At 34.6% G+C, this 22394-nt stretch overlaps 1 protein-coding gene across 2 annotated transcripts in view; it reads left to right on the top strand.

Annotated features, from left to right (window-relative positions):
- Positions 1 to 22394, top strand: part of Pdss2 (decaprenyl diphosphate synthase subunit 2) — a 260626-nt gene that overhangs the window by 102873 nt on the left and 135359 nt on the right. For both annotated transcript variants that reach the window (XM_078019537.1, XM_078019538.1), the window contains one exon: positions 3264 to 3395. In XM_078019537.1, coding sequence (XP_077875663.1) covers positions 3264 to 3395 — 132 coding nt within the window. The remainder of the gene's footprint in view (positions 1 to 3263; positions 3396 to 22394) is intronic.

The raw sequence follows: 22394 nt of genomic DNA on the forward strand, positions 1-22394 counted from the left end.
TTTATGCTGAGAAACAAAATTTCTTACTTTCTTTAGGATCAGAGCTAATTTTTGAGTTGTGGGCATCATCAGTTTATCTCAGTACTTTTTAAAAAAAATTGTTTATTCTGATTTGTTATACATGACAGCAAAATGCATTTCTCATAGTAGACATAGATTTTTCATGTCTCTGGTTGTACACAAAGTAGAGTCACACCATTCGTGTTTTCATATGTATACTTAGGGTAATGATGCCATCTCATTACACCATCTTTCCTATCCCTATGCCCCCTTTCTTTCCCTTCCTCTCCTTTGCCCTATCTAAAGTTTCTCCATTCCTCCCATGTCCCCACCCCCCAACCCCCATTATGGATCAGCATCCACATATCAGAGAAAACATTCAGTCTTTGGTTTAGGGGGATTGGCTTATTACTTCACTTAACATGATATTCTCCACCTCCACCCATTTACTTATAAATGCCATGATTTTATTCTCTTTTAATGCTGAGTAATATTCTATTGTATACTGTACTGTTTTTGAAGGTGTTAATGAAGTGAATGTCAAGAAGTTGCTTTTAGAAACAGTTATTTAATTAACTTAAGCTAGTATCCATTTGTTTTTCTTCCTGACCTTTTCAGTACATTGATAGTGATGCTTACAGAAGAGTGGGGTAACTTTTGTCCTTCGGGAAGGGAGAAAAGTGAACAATATTTGTAGGAGATTCTATATGCAAGTAGAGTGGGGGAAGACAGATGGGAGGAGACAGGGAGTAAAAGGAAAGGAAGGAATTGAAAAAAAAAGTAGATCATAAAAAAGCATCAAAGAGAATGTAATTTACTGATAACTTGATCTCCTACCATATGCTTCACAGAGTTATAGGCTTTATCCCTGTTATCTCTTCCCCACCATGAGTATGGAAAGTAGACATTGTTACTCTCATTTTATAAAAGAGTTGACAGCCTTCAAGTAATACAGCTGGTGAATAACAAAAAGAATTTTTCAGACATAAGCCTGTCTGGTTCTAAAGCCTACTGTTCTAATTATATTTAGCAAATAGTCTTGTCGGTGAGATGAAGCAGATACAGAGTCACTATTTGCATTATGATTAAGAGTGTCTATAGGGGCTGGGGTAATTAATTAATGATATTGTATCAAACTACAACTAAAAAATAAATATATAAAAAAAAGAATGTCTATAGACCTTAAAACTAACTATTTGCCTGGTCAGAGCCTGGCTCTGTCAAGGCTCCACCACTTATCAGCTATGGTACCTTGGGAAAGTCACTCAATATTTCTGTGTGCTTCATTCTCATCTATAAAATCAGGATAATTGTGGTACTTTCCTGTTTGAGTTGTGAAATAATTTAGTTAATATATAGTAAAGCATGTAGAATAATTCCTGATATGTTAAAATACATAAAGCATTAGATAAATGTTTACTGATGCTATTATTAATCCCCTGTGAAGGTTTCCATCTCTAAGAAGTTTGGAGAAAATGTTGTCAAAATTGTTGCTAGACCTAGTTTCTCAGTGTGACTAGGTTTGTGTTGTCTCCAAATTCACCTGCTAGGGTTCTTACTATATCATCATATCCCTCTTTCCCTGACCAGGCTCAACCCCAACACCCATCCACATCTATATCCACCCACACACAAAGCCTTACCTACCTCTTTTGCCTTTCTAGAATTAAAGATCTATTTAAACCTTCTCTTTAATATTATAAAAGAAAGGATGCATAAAGATTCACTGTAGGTAATACCTAAAATGAGGACTTGATAGCCTTAGTTAAAATTTGCAATTCCAAGCAAACAAATTTAGAACAAGACCCTATTTTACATTTTCTTGTTCCCCACAGGGTGCTTTCCAGCCTTCCTACAATTTGGATCCATAAGATTTAGGCAACTTGTTACATAATAATAAAGAGTTTAGGACTTTTCTCATATTTTGTTTCTGCTGCAATGTAATTTGATTACCTTAACTTCATTTTCCTAGGAAATGAGAACTTCTTTTTTAAAATTACTAACCTTTCTAATTACTGAAGATCACTTGTTTGGTTAAGGGTAAGATATACCAGTAAAAGAGGTAAAGTTGTTCTTTTGCAAAGAACCTGATTTGTCTTATTTTGAAACTAATGAAGCGTAAAAAGGGACCTCTTACAAATTTCTGTTCAGAAGCTTGAGAGGCAAAGATTTTTAAGTAATAGATTAACTCATTATCTTTGGTTATGTTAACTTCATTAACTTAAATTGATTCTTTTTTCAAAACTAAGTCTTAATTCAATGAACAATACTAATTTTTATCATTGCTTTTTTACCACATTCAAGAACTATACTTGTATACTATTTATTTATGCTATAACATAATCTATTTGATTAGTACTCACAAAGGCATTCTTCTACCTATTAATTTATCTTAACATTTTGCCCATTTTCTTTCATTTTAAATGATGCCATTTAGTCTTTTATGACAACCGTTTGCAACACTTTAAAAAGAAAATGTGTTCTAGAAAGTATTGCTAGCCCCAGTTATAGCAGAAATTATAAAAGTTCAATCCTCATAACAAAAGAAATATGACATCCTAAATTAAAGCCTTATTATTGCCTAGAATGATGATGCTTTCCTATTAATAGACAAGATTTTTGCTGATGACATTCATTTCTATTTACTTAAATGCATTTTTAAGTCATTTGGATTTTTTTTAATCCTTTCATTCTCTGAACTTCTTTTCTACCATGAAGACAAATAATTTTTTTTACCATTCTCTCTCATTACTATCATCACCAAATAGTATTGCTTCATCCAAGCCATACAGTTTCTATTACAATTGCCATCAACTACCAAAACACTTTAAACTATGGCTTCCTGTAGAGCACTTACCTAGCATACATACTATACCTGAGTTCATCAGCAACAACAACAACAACAAAAGAGGAAGAGAGGGAGGGAGGGAGGGAGGGAGGAAGGAAGGAAGGAAGGAAGGAAGGAAGGAAGGAAGGAAGGAAGGAAGGAAGGAAGGAAATAGATAGTAGAAAGATCCAGAGAGAACTAGATCATCAAGCCTTATAACTTTCAAGTATCACTTTTAAAAACCAGACATGGATTTCTATGGTTGTTTCTATGTTACCTGCTTTCTCAATTAAATTCCTTCCTCCCCATCCCTTTCTTTTCAATAAATCCCAATGACCAGTTTTAAAATTTAGATATACTCATAGCAGTTTTCTAACTCGGTCTGACTGATCCTGTGAAGGTATATTAATCCTCTTTTCCCTTTACTTGTTGGCAGGGGACTTGTGCATGACAGCCGTCATAACCTCCAGTTGAGGGGCTTGGTGGTGCTGCTTATTTCGAAAGCAGCTGGGCCCAGCGGAGTGAACACTTCACAGAACTATGACACAGTCAGTGGGATCTACTCATGGTAAGAAGAAATAACTCTTCCAACATTGTTCTCTAGATTGTGTTTTCTTTTACTGAATAGTGGTCAGTGGAAATCACTGTTTAGCCCTTTGTCATTCTCTGATTCAGAGACAGAGTAAAATATATTGTAGGTTTCTAAAAATGGATTTTTGCTGTTCCTAATGAGTCTGATAGTCTTGGCCAGCTCCATGTATACCTCTCGTAAATTTCGCCACACATTTGTATCAAATGCTTTCATTTCTACCTTGAGCATTTAAAATGTTCTTCTCAATACCCCCCTCTCCCCATAATGGACTGCTGCATCTCTGTAGAGATGCCTGTGTCACCTAATTGAAGATTTGTGATTTTTAAACCTACTCAGAGTGCTATCTAATTGTATAAAGACTAATGCTACTCCCATTTTAGGAGAAATAGTCTACTTTAGTGCTATCCTTTCTATTTGATTTTGAGGTTTTTTTTTAATATTTGTTCAGTTGTCAGTGGACCTTTATTTATTTTTTTATACGCAGTACTGAGAATTGAACCCAGTTCCTGCATGTGAGGCAAGCAAGCGCTCTACTACTGAACTACAACCCCAGCCCCAAAAAAGGGTTTTTACTAGGTTACTACAATGAGAAATTTTTATATCTTATACATTTTTTTAAATTAATAAACATGTTTCACTCATTTTTTCTGCATATAAAATAAATTTAAAATTTTTAACTTTGTTTTTTTTTAAAAACTGCATATATTTTTAGTAAGAGTATATCAGCAATAATTTAATTTAATCCTAACAATATGCTTGACATTGGGTTAACAGCCTGTACAGAAGTAACAATCTGCGAGTAAACTTTGGCATGTGAAGTTAAAACCACCCTAAAAACATGATGACAAGGAAGTTTTTCTCACAAAAAGAAGCATTTCTAGAAACTCTGACTTATGGCTAATTGACCTTGTTTATTTATTGTAAAATCAATACATATCTATGATTTTTTGTTATTTCTAGCAGTCTTATCCATAAATATTTTCTTGTATACTATTTAGAGATGACTATTACTTGCCATGTGTGAAGTCCAATGACCCTTCCTCATTAATAAGCAAGCAAAGAAAATTACTGGAGAGGCTAAAAATGACCACTCCTTTGGCCAGTATCATTTTACACATCTGTCATTATTTGTCCATATAAGTGTCATCCCTAGAAAGGGTATCTGGAGATCACTTTCAGTTCTTACTCATTTGGAAATAATTTATATTTGTTTTATGCTTTCAGGTTACTAATTATTCTTATGACAGTTATCATTTAATCCTTATAATATTCAATAGCTAAGAGTTGTTATACTCATTTTTCTCTTGAGAAAACAGATTTTTAAAACTTTAGACTTTTTCAGGTGACATAGCTGGCAAATGGGGAAAGCGAAGTTCTACTTCTGGATCTCTTCTCTCTAAATCTCTTGTGTTTTTCCATCTTTCTGTTCTCTTTCAAATAATTTATTTTACCTCTACAAGTTATTAATACTAGTTATTAAATTGGTATGACAAAAACGATCTTAGTATAAGAATGTCTTAAAAGCTGGGTTCAGTGATGCTTGTCTATAATTCCACCTACCAGAGGCTGAGTCAGGGGGATCAAAAGTTCAAGTCTAGCCTGGACAACTTAGACCTTGTCTCATAATAAAAATAAAAAAGACTGGGGATGTAGCTCAGTGGTAGAGCACTTGCATGTGCGAGACCCAGGGTTTGATCCCTAGCACCCTCTCCCCCTCACACAAAATGTCTTGAAAAACTTACAAATTGAAGGCAGCTTGGGAAATCTTTAATATATGTACATTCTTCCCTGATACCTACTGGAATCAGAGCTCAACATTTTAGCCTTTAAACTTTGTAGAAACTCGTGGTTCAGATTTGTTGGGGTTATAGGAGAAAATACATAAAAATTTAGAATGAATACTAATAGCCTTTGATCCTTGGAAAGCAAATGAACCTCATATCACCTAACATCCTTTATATCGCTTATCATCTTGTATCTACTTGTATTATTTGGGTAACTACACATATATAACGAATACCAGCAATTATCTTTAATAACCTTTGGAAAGTACTGCTCGATACAGTATTTATTGGTTGCGTAAGTGAATCATCCTCATTTTATAGAAGAGATAACCATTACTCAAGTTAAAACTTGTTGAAAATTTTTTAAGTAGAAAGTGGTAGAGTTGGATTAAAATCCTGTTTTTATTCTAAAGTGTGTAGTCATCTACCCTTGAGGGGTTTTTAATCTATATGTACACTGTGATGTTACCCCATGTTTCTGATTTCTTATCCAGTCTCTAAAAAACAATTACATTGCTTCTGATCCTTCCCATAACATAAATTGGTAGATGATGGTTGTAATTTGAGCAATCTGAGTAAAAGAACTTTGTGAAAAAGAAGGTATATATTATGGACATAAAAATTTTCCAAATAACATAAGTAAGTTTTATACTGAAGTATATAGAATTCCCTATACATTTAGGGAATAGTTCTGCATATAGTTCCAGGCTATTTTCTATAATCAAACTTAATCTAGTAAGCCATTGGTGTGTTTGGTTGTTTTACACACTTGTTAATGTGAAAAAGTAATTTGGTACTTTGAGAAACCATTAATTTGTTTCTCTACCCCTGAAGTCATTTGTTTGGTTTCTGCTTCCTTAATTGTTCAAGTGTAATGTAACTTTTGCTGGAGGCTTGTATCTATAATGCCACAGTGAATTATTTAACATTTGAGAGAAGTACTGATTTGGGAGCTTTTTAATTCACTTCCAAACTATTGGGATTTACATTGTTGGCCTTTTTCTCTCATAAACTTGACTTTGATGTCAACTAATGGGCCCTTAGTAAATCACCTAAGGGCCCAAAAGTGAGGTGTTTTCTTTTGTTTGGCCTAAGGATATAGCTGGTGCTGTGGATGTGTCTAGTGACTTGTCACATAGTGGCCAAGAGGGGTATAAGTTAGGCTAAACTGTAATAACTACACTTTGAAAAACAGTCAAGAGAACCACATTTATAAAAATGTACTATAAATATCCACCATAGCCTTTTACCGAGAAGACCATTAGTTTAGGGTTTATTTTACCAACCCTAACTTTTAAAATATTGATTGTAAAGCCACTCAAAAAAAGTATTACTAAAATTTCAAGTATCCCTAGCCATAATTGGGAAAAATGCATACTATTTCCCATTCTATTAATGTAGAATATTTTTATTTTTGTACAAAAGATAAGGTCATTATAATATAAAATACATGGTATCAAAAATAAACTTTTCTAATTAACATGATTATTACATTAGAAATAGAAATTTTAAAGAAATTCAGGTGAATTTTTTTGACTAGTGGTCCAACTTTCTCAGTTGCTTTACAAGAACTGGCTCAGTTTTATCTTGTATAACTAGCATTTGAAAACAGACCACAAACTAAGAATATTTTCCTTCTACCTTCATTCCCTGAAATTTCCCAACACCTTCACTGTGGCAAAAGAGACTGTAACAAGTATATTTCCTGTGTACCCAGCTAGGTACTCCCGGTATTATCTGGGTCTTATGACTGAGATGTAGGCAATAGAGTATGAGTAGAAGTGATACTATTTTCTGACCATAAAAATCTTGCATTTGTAATATTCCTTAAGCATATAATCTTGGAAGTGACACATTTAAGATGAAAGATAACTGTATCCCTATACCCTAGTAACTCACAATGTGACCTTTGGAAATAGATTTTTTTATAGAGGTACTCAAGTTAAAATGAGGCCATCAGAATAGGACCTAATCCAGTGTAACTGGAGTCCTTATAAAAAGGGAAAGTCTGATCACAGACACACTTATATACAGGGAGGATGCCCTGTGAACTAAAGATGGCCATCTATAAGCCAAGGAGAGAAGCCTGCCTAGAACAGAATTTTTCCTCACAATCCTAGCAAACTCACATAGTAGGGAATAGAGAAGAAGAGATGAGATAGGAAAGAAAAATTGAAATCAGATTGTTGAAATCAGGGCTCTATTGTGGAGAAACAGTGGGGAGCCATTCAAGAGACAGAGAATAGACTTGGAATCTGAAAATAGACTGCACCATGGACTAGCTGCTTCATGCTTCAGCATGTACTTCAGAGAATGATTTTTTTAAGAATTAAATGAGTAAGGACGGGAAGTACATTTCCCAGTACATGCCTAGCATATAGGGGATGAGGCAGTGCTTCAACCCTGAACACGGAAAAAACAAATGAATACCTTAGCTGCATTAATATATCTGTGCTATGAAACATAATTAGCTGATGCTTAGAAGATGATCCTGAGAACGGATGTCCAAAAGATAGAAAATCAGCCAGTGAGTTAGGCAAGAGTTGAGAAGGAAAACACGGATTTGGAGGAGGGCTGAGGGATTTTTGCCTGAAAGATTGGATAAAAATTGAACTATTCTCAGACCCATTAGGTCCTCTGATTTCATACTCTTTTTTTCCGCCAAATTTCCCCAAGTCTGGCCCAGAGTTAAGGTCTAATTGTGTGCATTCAAACAAAAAGTCCCATTGTCAAATAAGCATGGGAATGTCAGGTAAATAACAGTTAAAAAGGTTTCTTCATTTCAGAATTCTCAGGAGTTATGTACATTTGGTGTACATCCTGAACCTCTAAGAAGATATGTCCTTTCCTGATTATTTGACTTCAGAACCCTTTAACTACTCTCAGCAGTGCATCTTATGGAATCCTGCAGAAGTTCGGTAAATATTATTTTATTTCAGAGTACCTAACTTTGAATCCTAATGGGAATTTTGTGAGGTAGAAATACACTTTCACCAATGAGAAAACAGGATCATAAAAGTGAACTGGCTTTCTGAGGTCCCAACATGAAGTGATCAAGTAGAGAAAGAAATATGTCATACTGATTTTAAGTTGCCTGAGTTCAAATCCTTATTCCATCACTTATTAGTTGTGTGACCCTAGACAAGTTAGGACAAGTTAGTCTCTCTGCTTCAAAGTTCTGTTGGGCAGATTAAAGAAGGTATAAAATGCTGGGCATGGTAGCTAATACCTGTAATCCCAGTGACTTGGGAGGCTGAGGCAGGAGGAACATGAGTTCATAGCCAGCCTCAGCAACTTATCAAGGCACTAAACAACTCAGTGAGACCCAGTCCCTAAATAAAATGCAAAAAAAGGGCTGGGGATGTGGCTCAGTACTTAAGCACCCATGGATTCATTCCCATATCCCCCACCCCAAAAGAAGAAGGTATAATATTTAAAACACTTTGAACAGTACCTGTTATGGAGACTGTGTTTAGTAAGCATTGCCTCTTGTTATTCCAGATCCCTGTCATGTTGCTCTGTGTCTTTCATGAGATCCATCACTCTTTCAGGGCAGGTACTTGGCTTTGTGTACCTTTGTTGACCAGTGCCTTGGACATCATGTTCATTTGAATCTTTGGATGACTGGATCTTAGGTATAACATAAATGTTCTAAACCAAAACAAACATTTGAATCATATGTTTTACCTTTTAAGACAAGTTATTATGTAAACCATGTTATTATGTAAAGTATTATATATAATAATGTGTCTTTTTCTTCTAATTTTATTTTGTTTATTTTTGTGTGTGGTGCTGAGGATCAAACCCAGCATATCACACATGTGAGGCAAGTGCTGTACCACTGAGCCACAATCCCAGCCTGTAACATGACATTTAAAGAAAGGAAAAGTATTAGTGAAATATCACAAAAAACAATCCAACATAAAAAAAATTGTGGAATATCAAGTGATTTTTTTTTCCTACCTGAGATTTTTTTTTCCTACCTTGCTTGGTCCAAAGTGATATCCTACATAACACTACACCTTGCTAGTGGAATTCTTAAATTGCACTAAACATTTATTTTCTTGATTTTTTAAATTTTATTTTATTTTTCCTTCATGTTTGAACCTATTCTTTCTTTTACTACAATTTCTTTACTCCCGTGTATTATCTGTGGTTCCTTTCTGGTATCTATAAGGCTTGAAGTTTTTCTAGTAGTTCTTAGACTATTCTGGGTTTATATTGTCCTTCATTCCATTTCCTGGAAGCAGCAGAGGGAGGAGAATAAGCTACTGTGAAGACCACTTTAGGGGTGGTGTACCCACTACTGTCAGAGTTGAAACAGAGCAACTCACTGGGCCACATGGAAACTCAAGGCACACCTGCCAATTTTGAGGCAAGACCACTAAATTTAATTACAGATCCGCAATGCCCTGGGACACATATGTTCATTTAGGGAAGTGTTGCCGCCTTCTTCTTGCTAATCTTGCTCTTTTTCTTTAAAGATCAGTTCAAATGTAATTTGAACATGTGAGAATGAAAAGTCAATATGTCATAAATAAAGTGATTGTTAGTATTTCTACTTTTAGATAGCCTGGTCCAGAATACAGAATGACATGTTAAATCATGGCAATTTTATTTGTAAACAAACACTTTCATCCTAGTACTTATGTGACTTCTGGGTGGCACGTGAGCTGATGAGTAAGAATAAAATTGAAGGGGCTGGGGATGTCACTCACTTGCTTAAGATGCTCATAGTCCTGAATTCAATCCCTAGCATACATTGAGACACATTCACACACACAGAAATAGCATTATAGATTGAAAATTTTTATATTTGTTTGAAATATGGGTAATAGAAGACTGTGTCTTTATGTGCTATTAAACAGCACAGAGGATCATATACTATCCAGCACACAGGTGGCAATTGGTGACTATTTGATCATGACTGACTTCTTATTGCTAGTAGTATTTAATTTTGGAGCAGGGAAGACCTTTCTAAAGAGGTCTGAAATTATAAAGGATAAGATTAACATATTTGAATGCACAAGCAATAATTTCTTCAATGGAAAAAGTTCCTATAAAGTCAAAAGACAAATGCCAAAATTACAAAATTCTGCAATATACATGACCAAGGGCCAAGTTTTAACCTACAAATCAGTAAGATCTTATAAATTAGGAAGAAAAGATAATATGACACAAACAGACAAAGGACATGAAAAGTTGGTAGCTTAGAAAGTACATCCTGCTATTAGAATAAGAGTCCTAGAGTCTCTAGTATGAATTGAACTTTTATCTTTTGGCCTCTTTGATCCTATGATCCTATGAAAATGTATAAACTGTAGATTTTTTTTTCTAATTAAGAAAAGCAAGGATAAAGCCAAGTGATATTTTACCATCTATGTTTAATTACCATTAATTTCTTAACAATTGTGCTCACTAAACTTAGTGTATTATTCAACTAATTAAGATTAAATTAATGGTATAAATTCTTAGGTAATCATTGGGCTTTAAGAAGTTTTCACAAAATGCATTATAAATATGTCAGATCTAGAAAAAAATCAAGCTACGGATCTTAACATTACTTATTCCTTAAGTGAAAATTAATCTAACTTGGTGTTAAAGGAAGTAGATGTAGAGTGTTTAGAGGCCTATGTGAAATAATCTGAGAAAGGGAGGTAGAGAATATAAATAGCTGTGAAAGAGAGGAGGGTTTTTGCTGTTGTTGTTATCTCCCTATAAACTTGTAAATTTTGGCTGGACTTGGCCTCAGCTGTAAATATTATACTCCATAATTTATCATTTTAATATGGTACTAGTTAGCAACTGATGACTTCTAATTATATTAACAATAGGCTGTGACTATCAATCCTCATCTTCACTAGGCACATTCGTGTTGTCTAGTATTAAAAAATGCCAAACAGTGTTTCCCTTGGGCATTGATCAGATCAAAAAATATCTTAAGAAATGAGACTTAGGGCAGGAGTTGTGGCTCAGTGGTAGAGTGTGCTTGCCTAGCACTTGTGAGACACTGGGTTCAATTTTCAGCACCACATAAAAATTAATAAATACAATTTTAAAAGATTTTGTGTCCACTTACAACTAAAAAATATTTTTAAAAAAGAAATTAGACTTAGTAGGAACACATTGATAATATTAGTTATTTAGGGCTCAATTACATAAATATGAAAGAAGCAATATAGAAATATGTAACATTCAAAAAATAGATATGTTGGTTGTTGTATTTAAGATAACGTGTAATTGCATAGAAGAGTCTGAAAGAAAGCTTGCTCACCTGATAACAACAGTGGTTGGGAAGCATAGGGAAGGGATGGTTTGGGAGCAAATATAAGGAAATAATCAAAGGGAACTTTATTTGTAATGTTTTAGTTTTTAAATAAAGAATGCATTTATATTATTTTGTATATTTTAAATTATCTCAAAATTATTTTGTACTTGTAAAACAATGAAAACCTATATAAAAATTTTATTGTATTGTACTATAAAAACCTTAAAAGTGAGGAGTGTATATTGACTGATTTTTGAATGATTATGCTAAATAATTGAACTTAGTGTCAGCTGTTGAAAATAATTTCAAAAGATATCTCAGCTACTCTACAGATCTCAAGAAATGAAAGCATAAGCATTTTGGTTTTGTAATTCCTATTGATTGTATTCCACTTACAACAATAAAAATAAACTCCATACACAAATCTAGCAATATTACTAATTCATTACAAACAGTACTTATTTTCTTCATTAACTTTTTATTGTTATTTTCAACTTACACAGCATGCACAAATGCAGCAATTATATGTTGAGCAAGAAGGGGAAGGCTCTTTATGTTCAATGTACTGTACATCAGAAGTCATTACTTCACCAGAGCTTTTAGAAAAACACAAAATAAGATCAGCCTCTTACAAAACAAGTATAATTAACAGCAAAAAGTAGGTGGGCTAAGCTACTAATCTACTCAGCTGAGAGTTAGTTTATTGTATATAAATAACATGATATAGATTAGCCTGCCTGACTACATCACAGAAAAAAAAACTGCTTAAATTGTTTTATTAATGGTAAACTTTTTTAAGATCTTTTTTTTCTTTAAGGAGGGTGTTAAGTTGACTAATAAAAAGCCAAAGTGAGTGTCCAGTCTCTATTCTAACTCTTAAACAGTGCTTAAATTCTTGACATTCATCAGCAAATGTTAGTTCTTTGTGATAGAAGACCTTTAGTCACTTAAATTGTCTAATGTGGTGTGTGCCTCCAATCCCAACTACTTGGAAGGATGAATAAGAAGAATCACAAGTTTGAGACCAGCTTGGGCAATATAGCAAAACCCCATCTTAAAAAAAAAAAAAAAAATCCAGTGGCAGTCTGCTCTATAGCTTCATAACTTAACACTGATCCTTTGGGCCCAAACTCAGGGCACCCATATTAGGAAACAGTGTGTTGTAATAGAGACACAAGTGAAGTGCCAGAGAACTGGGTTGTTTCAAATCTGTAACGCATTAGTTATTTGACCTTAAGCAAATAACTTAACTCTGCTCATCTATAAAATGGAGGTGATAATGGGTTTCATACCAGGAGCTTAAGTAATATGACCACTAATGTGGACAACATTATCACTTTAATGGTATGTATATCTTTGTACATATCTAATATGACTTATCCTGACCATCTTCTGTCTGCAAGGTGCAGGACTGCACATTGAGGAAAATGTAAATATGAATAAGAAATATCTTTAACTTCAACGGCAAGGTAAGGAAATAATTTATGCATTCCTGATGCTATTGATACAATTTCTAGAATTTCATTGCTAGAGCTATATCTGTGTTCACCACTGGGTCCACCAACTGACCCATATCCATAGTCAATTCCTTGGTTATCTAAAGACAAGTAATCCATAACTCCCCTCATACAAGATGCTAGGTCAGAATTGGCATCTATAGGTGGTTTGGTGCCTGAGGAAGTCTTTTCTCACTATGCTCTTAAAGACTGCATAGTTGGTTAGCACAGATAATAAAGGCAAAGAGGGCAGATTCTTGGATAGTTACCTCTATCCCTGGCATCCTTGCTCTCTGAATTTGCTAGTATTTTTTTTTTTTTTAAAGAGAGAGTGAGAGAGGAGAGAGAGAGAGAGAGAGACAGAGAGAGAATTTTTAATATTTATTTTTTAGTTCTCGGCGGACACAACATCTTTGTTGGTATGTGGTGCTGAGGATCGAACCCGGGCCGCACGCATGCCAGGCGAGCGGGCTACCGCTTGAGCCACATCCCCAGCCCAATTTGCTAGTATTTTGAGTCAATGTTTCCTGTTTTGAGTCTTTGTTTTCCCTATTGCCTCCTTTTCTCAAGTTTTTACATGGAGTAGAAGATCTTAAATACTTTATTTGTATTCCATTCCCTACAGGATTAAGTATATATTCCTTAACATAGCAACAGCCAGTTCCTAGAGTAAGAAGCATGGTGTGGGATTCTCTTTGCCCATCTTAGAAAAGGGTACTTGCAAGAGCATAGCTGATCTTTTGTAACTGCCTAGGCTTGATCAGATAGGAAATGCAGCTGAGGGGGCCCAAAATGGGGGGCAAAATAATAATCAAGGAACTGGAGGTCATTATGAGTCAGATTGTAAGAGCAGAATTAGTAATGCAGTGAGACAGCTGAGAAGTTAGGAGGTTGTAGTTAGAGAATAGAATGCTTGAAGATTTCAGAGGTGGAACAGTTCTGAACGGATGTTTCAGTAATGCCTAAGAGTAGGTTTCATAGAGTACTGTGGAGGTCAACTTGAGTAGAAATAGATAGTACAGGGCGGGTTTCACATGCTTGAATTTAACCAGGAGAGCAGAGCTGATAAAAAATGCCAAAGACTTCAATGAATGCAGAATGCCAGAAGAGGCATGAAGAGGCTTTTACCAAGATGGTGAGGAAATAATGTGAGTCCTAGTCCCACCTCTCAACTCCTCAGTTTTAGCCTTAAAGTTAAACATAATTTACTCATGATGATAGAGGATTCACATATCCTAGGAAAAGCCATAACCTAGAGGGAATATTCTGTGAATTCTTAAAACAATTATTGTTTTGTAATGACTGATTTATGTACATGTTTTCGTAATGAAATAGGTCAAGTAAGTCTTCAAGAGGTCAGGGCCTGTCATAGTCATCTTTCACCCTTGCACCTTTCCCATCACTGAACCCTCTATTATATTTCAAAACTTCTAGGCACTTCTTAACCATCTTAAAGTGATTTATTTGCCTATTTTTTCACTGTGCTAGATTTGTTCATTTGCTTATTGATTGATTCATTCAGGAAACATTTGTTGAGCATCTGCTGGGTACAAAACTGACTATAATATAGAAATATAGTTAATATGTAGAATAATAATACAGAAATATAATTAATATAGTTAACACATTTAGGGTTTTCTATAAGTCTAGTACTAGTCCATGTTCTTTATATATGTTAACTCATTTATTCCTCACAACATGGTTAAGAAAAGACTTTTGAGGGGAAACAGGTTTAAACAAATTTAGTAACTTAATTTATATTGCTAATAAAGGCAGAATTGGAATTCAAACCCTATTTGATGTAGAATCCATGTTCTTTTCAAGATTAGAGAGCCTCTGGATTAAGTGTTCTAAGTATACTTTCTTACTCAACTCAACATCCATCCACAGCACTGAGCATGAATTTTTAAGTTCTGAGTTTGATGATATTGAGTTGTATAGTTTGGTAAAGACCAAATTCCAAACTTTTTCTATGAATTCTTAAAACGATTATTGTTTTGTAATGACTGGTTTATGTACATGTTTTCTCAATAAAGTAGGTCTCCAAAGCCCTAATATCATAATGGTTACTTCAGTGCTCTTGTGTATTATTCTTGATTTATTTTAAACAAAATTTCCTTCTGGGATTGAATATGGATCATGGTAGGCTATGTACATCTTTAAAAATTAAGAAAAAACTTTAATGTTTGTAGGTCATATCTCTTTTGCTGCACATTTCCTTTCACTGATTATTCTTTATCTGTTATAGAATATTAATACCTGTATTCTTTCTTTGATATAGGAACCATTTTTTAAAATCAACTTCTGAGCTAAGTAGATGTTCTGCCTAATGTATTTCTTTTATAGTTGAAGAGCAAAATATATGTCATTTGTTATTAGTTCTAAAATGCTCAATGCTACAAATTTTATATTAAAATTATTATTTATACTCATCGGAGACATCATTTTAAGGCAACACTTGGATGATTATGTACCTACAAGATTTTCTACTGTCCATGGGTAATTTGTATCCAGCAGTAATATGGAACATGGATTTACACCCCCTTCCCCACCACACACACACAGTGCACACACGTGCATGCTTCCTCCCCCCTCTGTCCATATATATGTGTGTATATATATGTAATTACTTTCATATTTATTGCAAATAATGATGGTACATATTTTTAGAGGCTGTGCAAAAAGAACCAACAAACTGAGGTGCAAAATAAGTTTCTACCCCTTCTTTCCAAAGCTGTAGTTAATCACTTGAACACTGTCCAATATAGTAGAAGCTGGCAGACTTCTCTTTGTAGCAGCCTATGTAAAATGTTTATAATTTACAGCTTATTATGCCATGCAAATGACTGTGTTCCCAGTGAAGAAGAGTGAGAAAATATGGCTGTGAAATTATTTAACTCTCTTTTGTTAGTTATTTTCTGGCAACAGTAGAAGGATACTTTGCACTTAAAATGCATTTTTGTATTTAATTTTATACCATTCAATTCAAAACTTTATAAATAGGAATTTAGTTTTTATCTTTCTATATAGATAGGCCAGAGAAATTTTAATTTAACAAAAACAATAAGCTAATATCAGAACTGTTAGTGTATTTAAATGGAATAGTACTAAACTATTAGGGTTTAATTCAATTGATGGCTTCAACTTTGCAAAACCTGTTTCTGTTTTTTGACACACCTGCAGTGGTTAATAGGCATCTGTTATTTCCAAAGTTACCTTCTGCAAACTTTCATATTGTCTGTAGCACTTTGGCTGAAAGTTAATCTTCCTTAGGAGCAATTAGAGGGGTGATCAAGGGAACTTGGACCTTTCTATAATCTGTTGAACATATCCACTTACTTTTAGTTCTCCTCTTAGCATTTTCTAATTTTATGGATTCCCTCCATTAGATTCATGAAGCCCTAAAGTCAGTACCATATAGTCTCTTGTGGTCACTGTTACCTCTCTGCCTGGTATCATACTACAAGTTTATACCCAGTAAATATACCTTAGGTCAGCCAGGAAAGTAGTTAAGTCTGGCTTTTAGATGCCATGCCTTATAATGGACCTTCCAGGAAGGAGGTACCTAACAGAGACATGTAAAACCATAGGAACTGGTATTTAAAAGTCTATCTAGACTTTTTCCTTCTAATTCTTCCACTCTATTTGGGAGGAGAAGAAATTTCTATTTGATTTATACATCCCTGAATATAAAAGAAAAAATACATATTTAAATATTTATTTTTTTAAGAGAGAGAGAGAGAAATTTTTTTTTAATATTTATTTTTTAGTTCTCAGTGGACACAACATCTTCGTTTGCATGTGGTGCTGAGGATTGAACCCGGGCCTCACGCATGCCAGGCGAGCGCGCTACTGCTTGAGTCACATCCCCAGCCCCATTTAAATATTTAAAACATTCAAAAATATGTTTAATTTTTCTGTTCTGGCTTGTTTTAGAATTAATGTAGAAGCTGACTTGGTAGCACTTGATGAGGTCCTAATAGCCAACCACATTTTTTTTAACTTACAAAAATCATCCAATATTGAGTATATTTAAATAAGAAAATTTTACACCTGCAATTTATGTTTTTCAAAAATAATGGATAACTGTCTGAAAGAAAACAGGATTTTTTATGTCAATATCAAGGCACTGCCATTTTTATTGTGATTGTTCTTTTCAAGGAATTCTGGGATCTAAAAACTTGTCTTTTATAACTTCAGAGGAGAATTTGTTTCCTTCTTCAAACCAGTTTTTAAAAGTTAAGCAATCTTAACTTGAAGCAGTCTTAAAAGTCATCTCAGATTGTGTCAAAAGTGAAGAATTGAATATAATGATTTGTCGTGTTTTCTTGGTTGCTGATTTTTGGGTAAACAGAGACCTAGAATGTGCTGGACCTAACCCAGAGGGTAGGATAATAGGTGCCTAGTGCTGCTCTCCGGTGACCTCTTCTGGCCTCCTGTTAGATGTGTTGTTGAAGCCCAAGGCTACTTCTTCCTAGACTGCCTTAGAGAGAAGACAGTGGTCTGGGAAAGTGATGGGAAATGAGCCACCGGAAACTTTGTTATGATCATCTTCCAACCTCCTATACCCAGGACTAATTTTACAGTTTTTGTACCACCTTAAAAAAAAATTCTGCTTGTGAATCAGACATAACTCTTCTATGTTTATATATGAATACACTACCAGTGAACTCCACGTCATGTACAACCACGAGAAATGAGTTTAAAATTAAAAGTTTTATTAACAGCTGTACCTTTTTCCTGGAGTGAATGGCTTTCCTTAGACATTTTTTAAAGGGGGAAATAATCACATGTATGAAGAATTCTACACTTTGAAAAATCCTTAAAATTTTGGGTACCTCAGATTAGGAACCACTGGTCTAGATGGTATCATTAAACAGTAAGTGCTCCTTTAGAGTTTTGTTTTTGTTTTGCTGTAGAAATGGATTCACTCTATTAGATTCATAAAGCCCTAAAGTCAATACCATATAGTCTTTTGTGGTTGCCATTTTCTCTGTACCTGTTCTTCTACTGAAAGTTTATACCCAATAAATATGCCTCAGGTCAGATGTGAGTGAGAAAGTAGTTAAGACTGTCTTTTAGGTGGCCATGCCTTATAATGGACCTTCCGGAAGGAGGTGCTAATTACTAATTTAGTACCATTTTTAAACAGTTAAAGATGACTCCTAATCAGAATTCAGAGTTCTACTGCATGCATATTCTTTTGCACTTTGGTAAAGTAATAAAACCTTAAGTCGAACCATCATAAGCTGAAAACCATCTATATATCATAGCCATAAATAGTAGCTGTACTAGAACAACTACTAGAATGATATTGCTGTTATTTAAAAAAAAATGCTTTTGAAGGTACCTTATTACACCTGAACTGCACTGGGTACCTACCAAAAAAATTAAATCAATCTGTCCTCTGTCCTCTCAAAGTGTATTATCTCTTACAGGTATTTTGAGAACAGACACATATTAGGTATATAACATAGTAGAAAAATTAAAGTTGTTTATATCTCATGCTTTTGTTAGTTTAAAGGGAAAGAAACCAGAATCCTTATCTCATTTACCAGGGTAAAGATTAAGAAGGATAACCAACAAAATTCAAATGTTAGTAATGGCAAGTTATCCAGTCAGACTTATAGTTAACATTAAGTGGTTGATATATTCATCTATTCTGAGATATGATTGAATTTATGTTTATGTAACCAGAAAATGTTCTCCTTAGGATATTTCTTTTAGCTGGGTACAGTGATGCCTGCCTGTAATCCCAGTGGTTCAGGAAGCTGAGGCAGGAGGATCCCAAGTTCAAAGCCAGTCTCAGCAATTTATCAAGGCTCTAAGCAACTTAGTAGGATCCTGTATCAAAATAAAAAAGGCTGGGGATGTGGCTTAGTGGTTAAGCACCCCCGGTTCAATCCCTGGTTAAAAAAATAAAAACATGATGCACATGATCTGAACTGTTCTAGAACATACTTGCTGACTTTATTTTGTAAAGCCTATCAGTAAAACTTCAGGATGTTTTCTAACTTGGATCAATTTTTGAAAGAGATTTTGTATACTTTGATAATCTGAGGTTAATATTTCCCTTTCAGCCAATTCTCTCTTATTCACATTCTCAGGATCTCTCTCTCCTATGGGTCTTGCTAGGTAGAATTCTTTAAGTCTCACACCAGGTGTTACTTCTTTGCAGATTCCTTTTGATTTCCTGTCCAGTCCTTTACTAATCTAGCTGTCAGCTGTTTGAGCACAGAGCTATGGTTTTCTTCCTTTTTTTTTTTTTCCATTTTCCTTGATGAATTCTCAGAACCTATCACATGGTCTGACATAATAGGTACTCAATAAATGTTCATTAAATGAAAGCAAGGGATTTTGAATACTCACTACAGTTGTAGTCTGTTAATAAAATATGGGGAAATACCTTTGAGTATTATTCTTCTAACTCTAATGTATTTTAACATTTTATTAATAGTAGTTTGATCAGGCTTTAGAAGCCTCTTCACAAGATCGCTTTACTGCAATTATTAACTCTGCTGCTAATTCAGATGTTGTTAACCACTTGTCTGCTGATTTAGCAAAATCCATTAAGTAGCTACTATTTAGCAGTAGACATCTTAATGTTTATAACTTACTCCAAGATCTGCCCTCCTGACCAGATCTTTTTAGTTATATCTGTAAATTACAATTCATTAAATACCAATAAGTGTGGGTTTGTCACAAAGATTAGAAACAAGGTTATTTTTTTAAGGAAATAAATATTTATAATAGTCCATGAGTTTATAACCAAGTTGTGCACAAAGGCAGTATAAAAAATGTTTAAAAATAAGTTGATGTAAATGAGGCATTTCAAAGTATAGGTTGGTGCCTCATCATTAACTTTAATTTTGTGACTTTTGTCAGTTGATGTCACAACCTTAGTGTTATTTTTAAAATAGTTTTTTTAAAGGTATTTAATTAAGTAAATGTGGTGTTTGCTTATTTCAAACAGTGTGTCTTTGTTCCTGTCAAAGCCATGCTGGCAGGGCATTGCTTTTCTTTTCCCCTTTGTTAATATTCTGCGTTAGATAATGGTCTCACAAATAATAGATTCCAAGGACCTTTGATCCACCATTACTGTAAAATAAAATGCAACTTAATTTTTTTCTGGGCATAATGGTTTTAACCTTGTGTACTAATTTGACTGTGCTTGTGGGGGCAGATCCTTAAATGAGACGCAAATGAAGGAAAAATTGCTAATGCTGCCACTGTATATCTAATGAGCACTGTGTAATAAACCATAACCTCTTCGACATTTCTCTGGAAAGCGGCGTGATTATTTTGGATGGCTAGCCCTTTGTGGATGGCTCATTACCGTCTGGCATAATATGTATTGATAGAGACTGTAATTGTCAACTCCTATTTGACATGCTGCCTCTAATAAATATGACTTGCATCACTGGAGCCCACTAATGGTTATATGGGAAACTGTAATTAATGGGAAAAAATATATTTGTAGGTTTAAAAAATATATATGTATGTAAAATGTCTATAGAAGATTGTCTGCTGTCTCATCTTCCTTCCCCCTAACCTCTTAGATTATTTGAAGCTTCCCCTAAGGATTGGTGCTCTTTTATTAATATAGGGGCCAAGACGAGATAAGGTGTGTGTATGTATAAGAAGGAGGAACAGAAACAAGCATCTCCATTGGTAAAGAAGTAACAATATGAAAAGCTTCATCTACCTATGTATAAGACCCATAAGACTGTAGTTTCTATACCCAGGTTTAGCTCCTGAATTAATGCTGTATAAAAGAGTCTTGACAGTCTCTTGTGATTCACCTTTCCCATGACTTTTTCAGCTGTATTTTTCCAACTTTATTCTTATAAATTCTATGTTCTGTAATAAGGGAAGTAAAAGAATACCTAACAGGCCATAGTAATGAAATGTGAATCACAAGGATATTAAAGGTCCACAGAATACCTCATACAATATCGGGGGTTGAAGATTACAAAGATTGAAGATTGTAAAACATTTAGTTCTAGTCAATTTATAATTTCTGAAAATAATTAGAATGTTAAGAGAATAATATTTCTGTTGCCCAGTGTAGAATTATAATATATTCTGAACTTTTAGACAAATAAGTATATTGTTGGTTTATATGCTGTAATTCATGATTTTAATGAAATGGAATCCTCAGCATTGTACATAAAATTAGACATGAACACATATTTCTGTTTCCTGGAGTAAAACTAGGAAATGATATGAAAATTAGGCAGTTCTCAGGTTTCTTCTTAGGCATGTCAAGTCTAATGTAATTTTCAAGCTAAGAAACTGGAGACCCAGAGCGACAAAGAGAAATAATTGTGGGTAGAGAAGATTTTTGTTCTTCCACCCATAGTTTTTTTTTTAATATTTTTTTTAAAGAGAGAGTGAGAGAGGAGAGAGAGAGAGAGAGAGAGAGAGAGAGAGAGAGAGAGAGAGAGAGAGAGAGAGAGAGAGAGAGAGAGAGATTTTTTTTTAATATTTATTTTTTAGTTCTCGGCGGACACAACATCTTTGTTGGTATGTGGTGCTGAGGATCGAACCCGGGCCACACGCATGCCAGATGAACGCGCTACCACTTGAGCCACATCCCCAGCCCTTCCACCCATAGTTTTGAGGCCTGGTCATGATCTAAAGTTCTTGACCTCCTTGAACCCCCGTGAGTACACTGGGACTAGAGGGCAGTACCACTTTCCTAGCAGAGTTGTTGTCAGGATGGGCAGGGGAGCAGAACTGTGTATGTGTAGTGCTTAATGTAGTACTTTGGGCACCTAGTAAGCAATAGACAAATATTTATAAATATTTTCTTCTTTTTGCCCTTTTATTCTCCCTTGATCCTCTACCCTCCACAGATGACCACATTTCTAATCTAATACATTCTCTATTTGCTGAAGAGTGTCTTGTCCCTGAAACACAGACTTTTAATTTTGGTAGGTAATACTAGCTACCACTTATTAGCAGCCAGGTTCTCTTATAGTTTTCTTACATGGATAAACTCACTGGTTCACAATAACCCTAAGAGGTGGGTACTATTATTTAGCCCCATTTAACCAATGGGAAACACTGAAACAATGATGAAGTTAACTTGCCCAAAATGATATAAGGATTTGAACTAACTCCAGAGCCACACTCTTAGCCACTTATACTGCCTCTGCCAGGCATCCTTTCTCATGTTCATATAGCAGAGAGAAAGAACAGGTTCTGTAGGGTTTTAAAGAGGCCTATACCCCACCTTCTTCTGTAGAGCTGAAATTGTTCTTATGTGACACACCTAACGTAGCTATTAGTGGTAGGAATGTATTTCTGGGGAAGAGGCTTGGCAAGGTATAAGAAGGGAGAAGCAACTCTGCTGTAAGAAGCCAGGGTAACAGGGAACTGATTAATAACTATTCTTGTGATAGAACTGCCAGTAAATGACAAA

The sequence above is a fragment of the Ictidomys tridecemlineatus genome, chromosome 8 (genome assembly GCF_052094955.1).
Source record: "Ictidomys tridecemlineatus isolate mIctTri1 chromosome 8, mIctTri1.hap1, whole genome shotgun sequence".
Classification (NCBI taxonomy): domain Eukaryota; kingdom Metazoa; phylum Chordata; class Mammalia; order Rodentia; family Sciuridae; genus Ictidomys; species Ictidomys tridecemlineatus.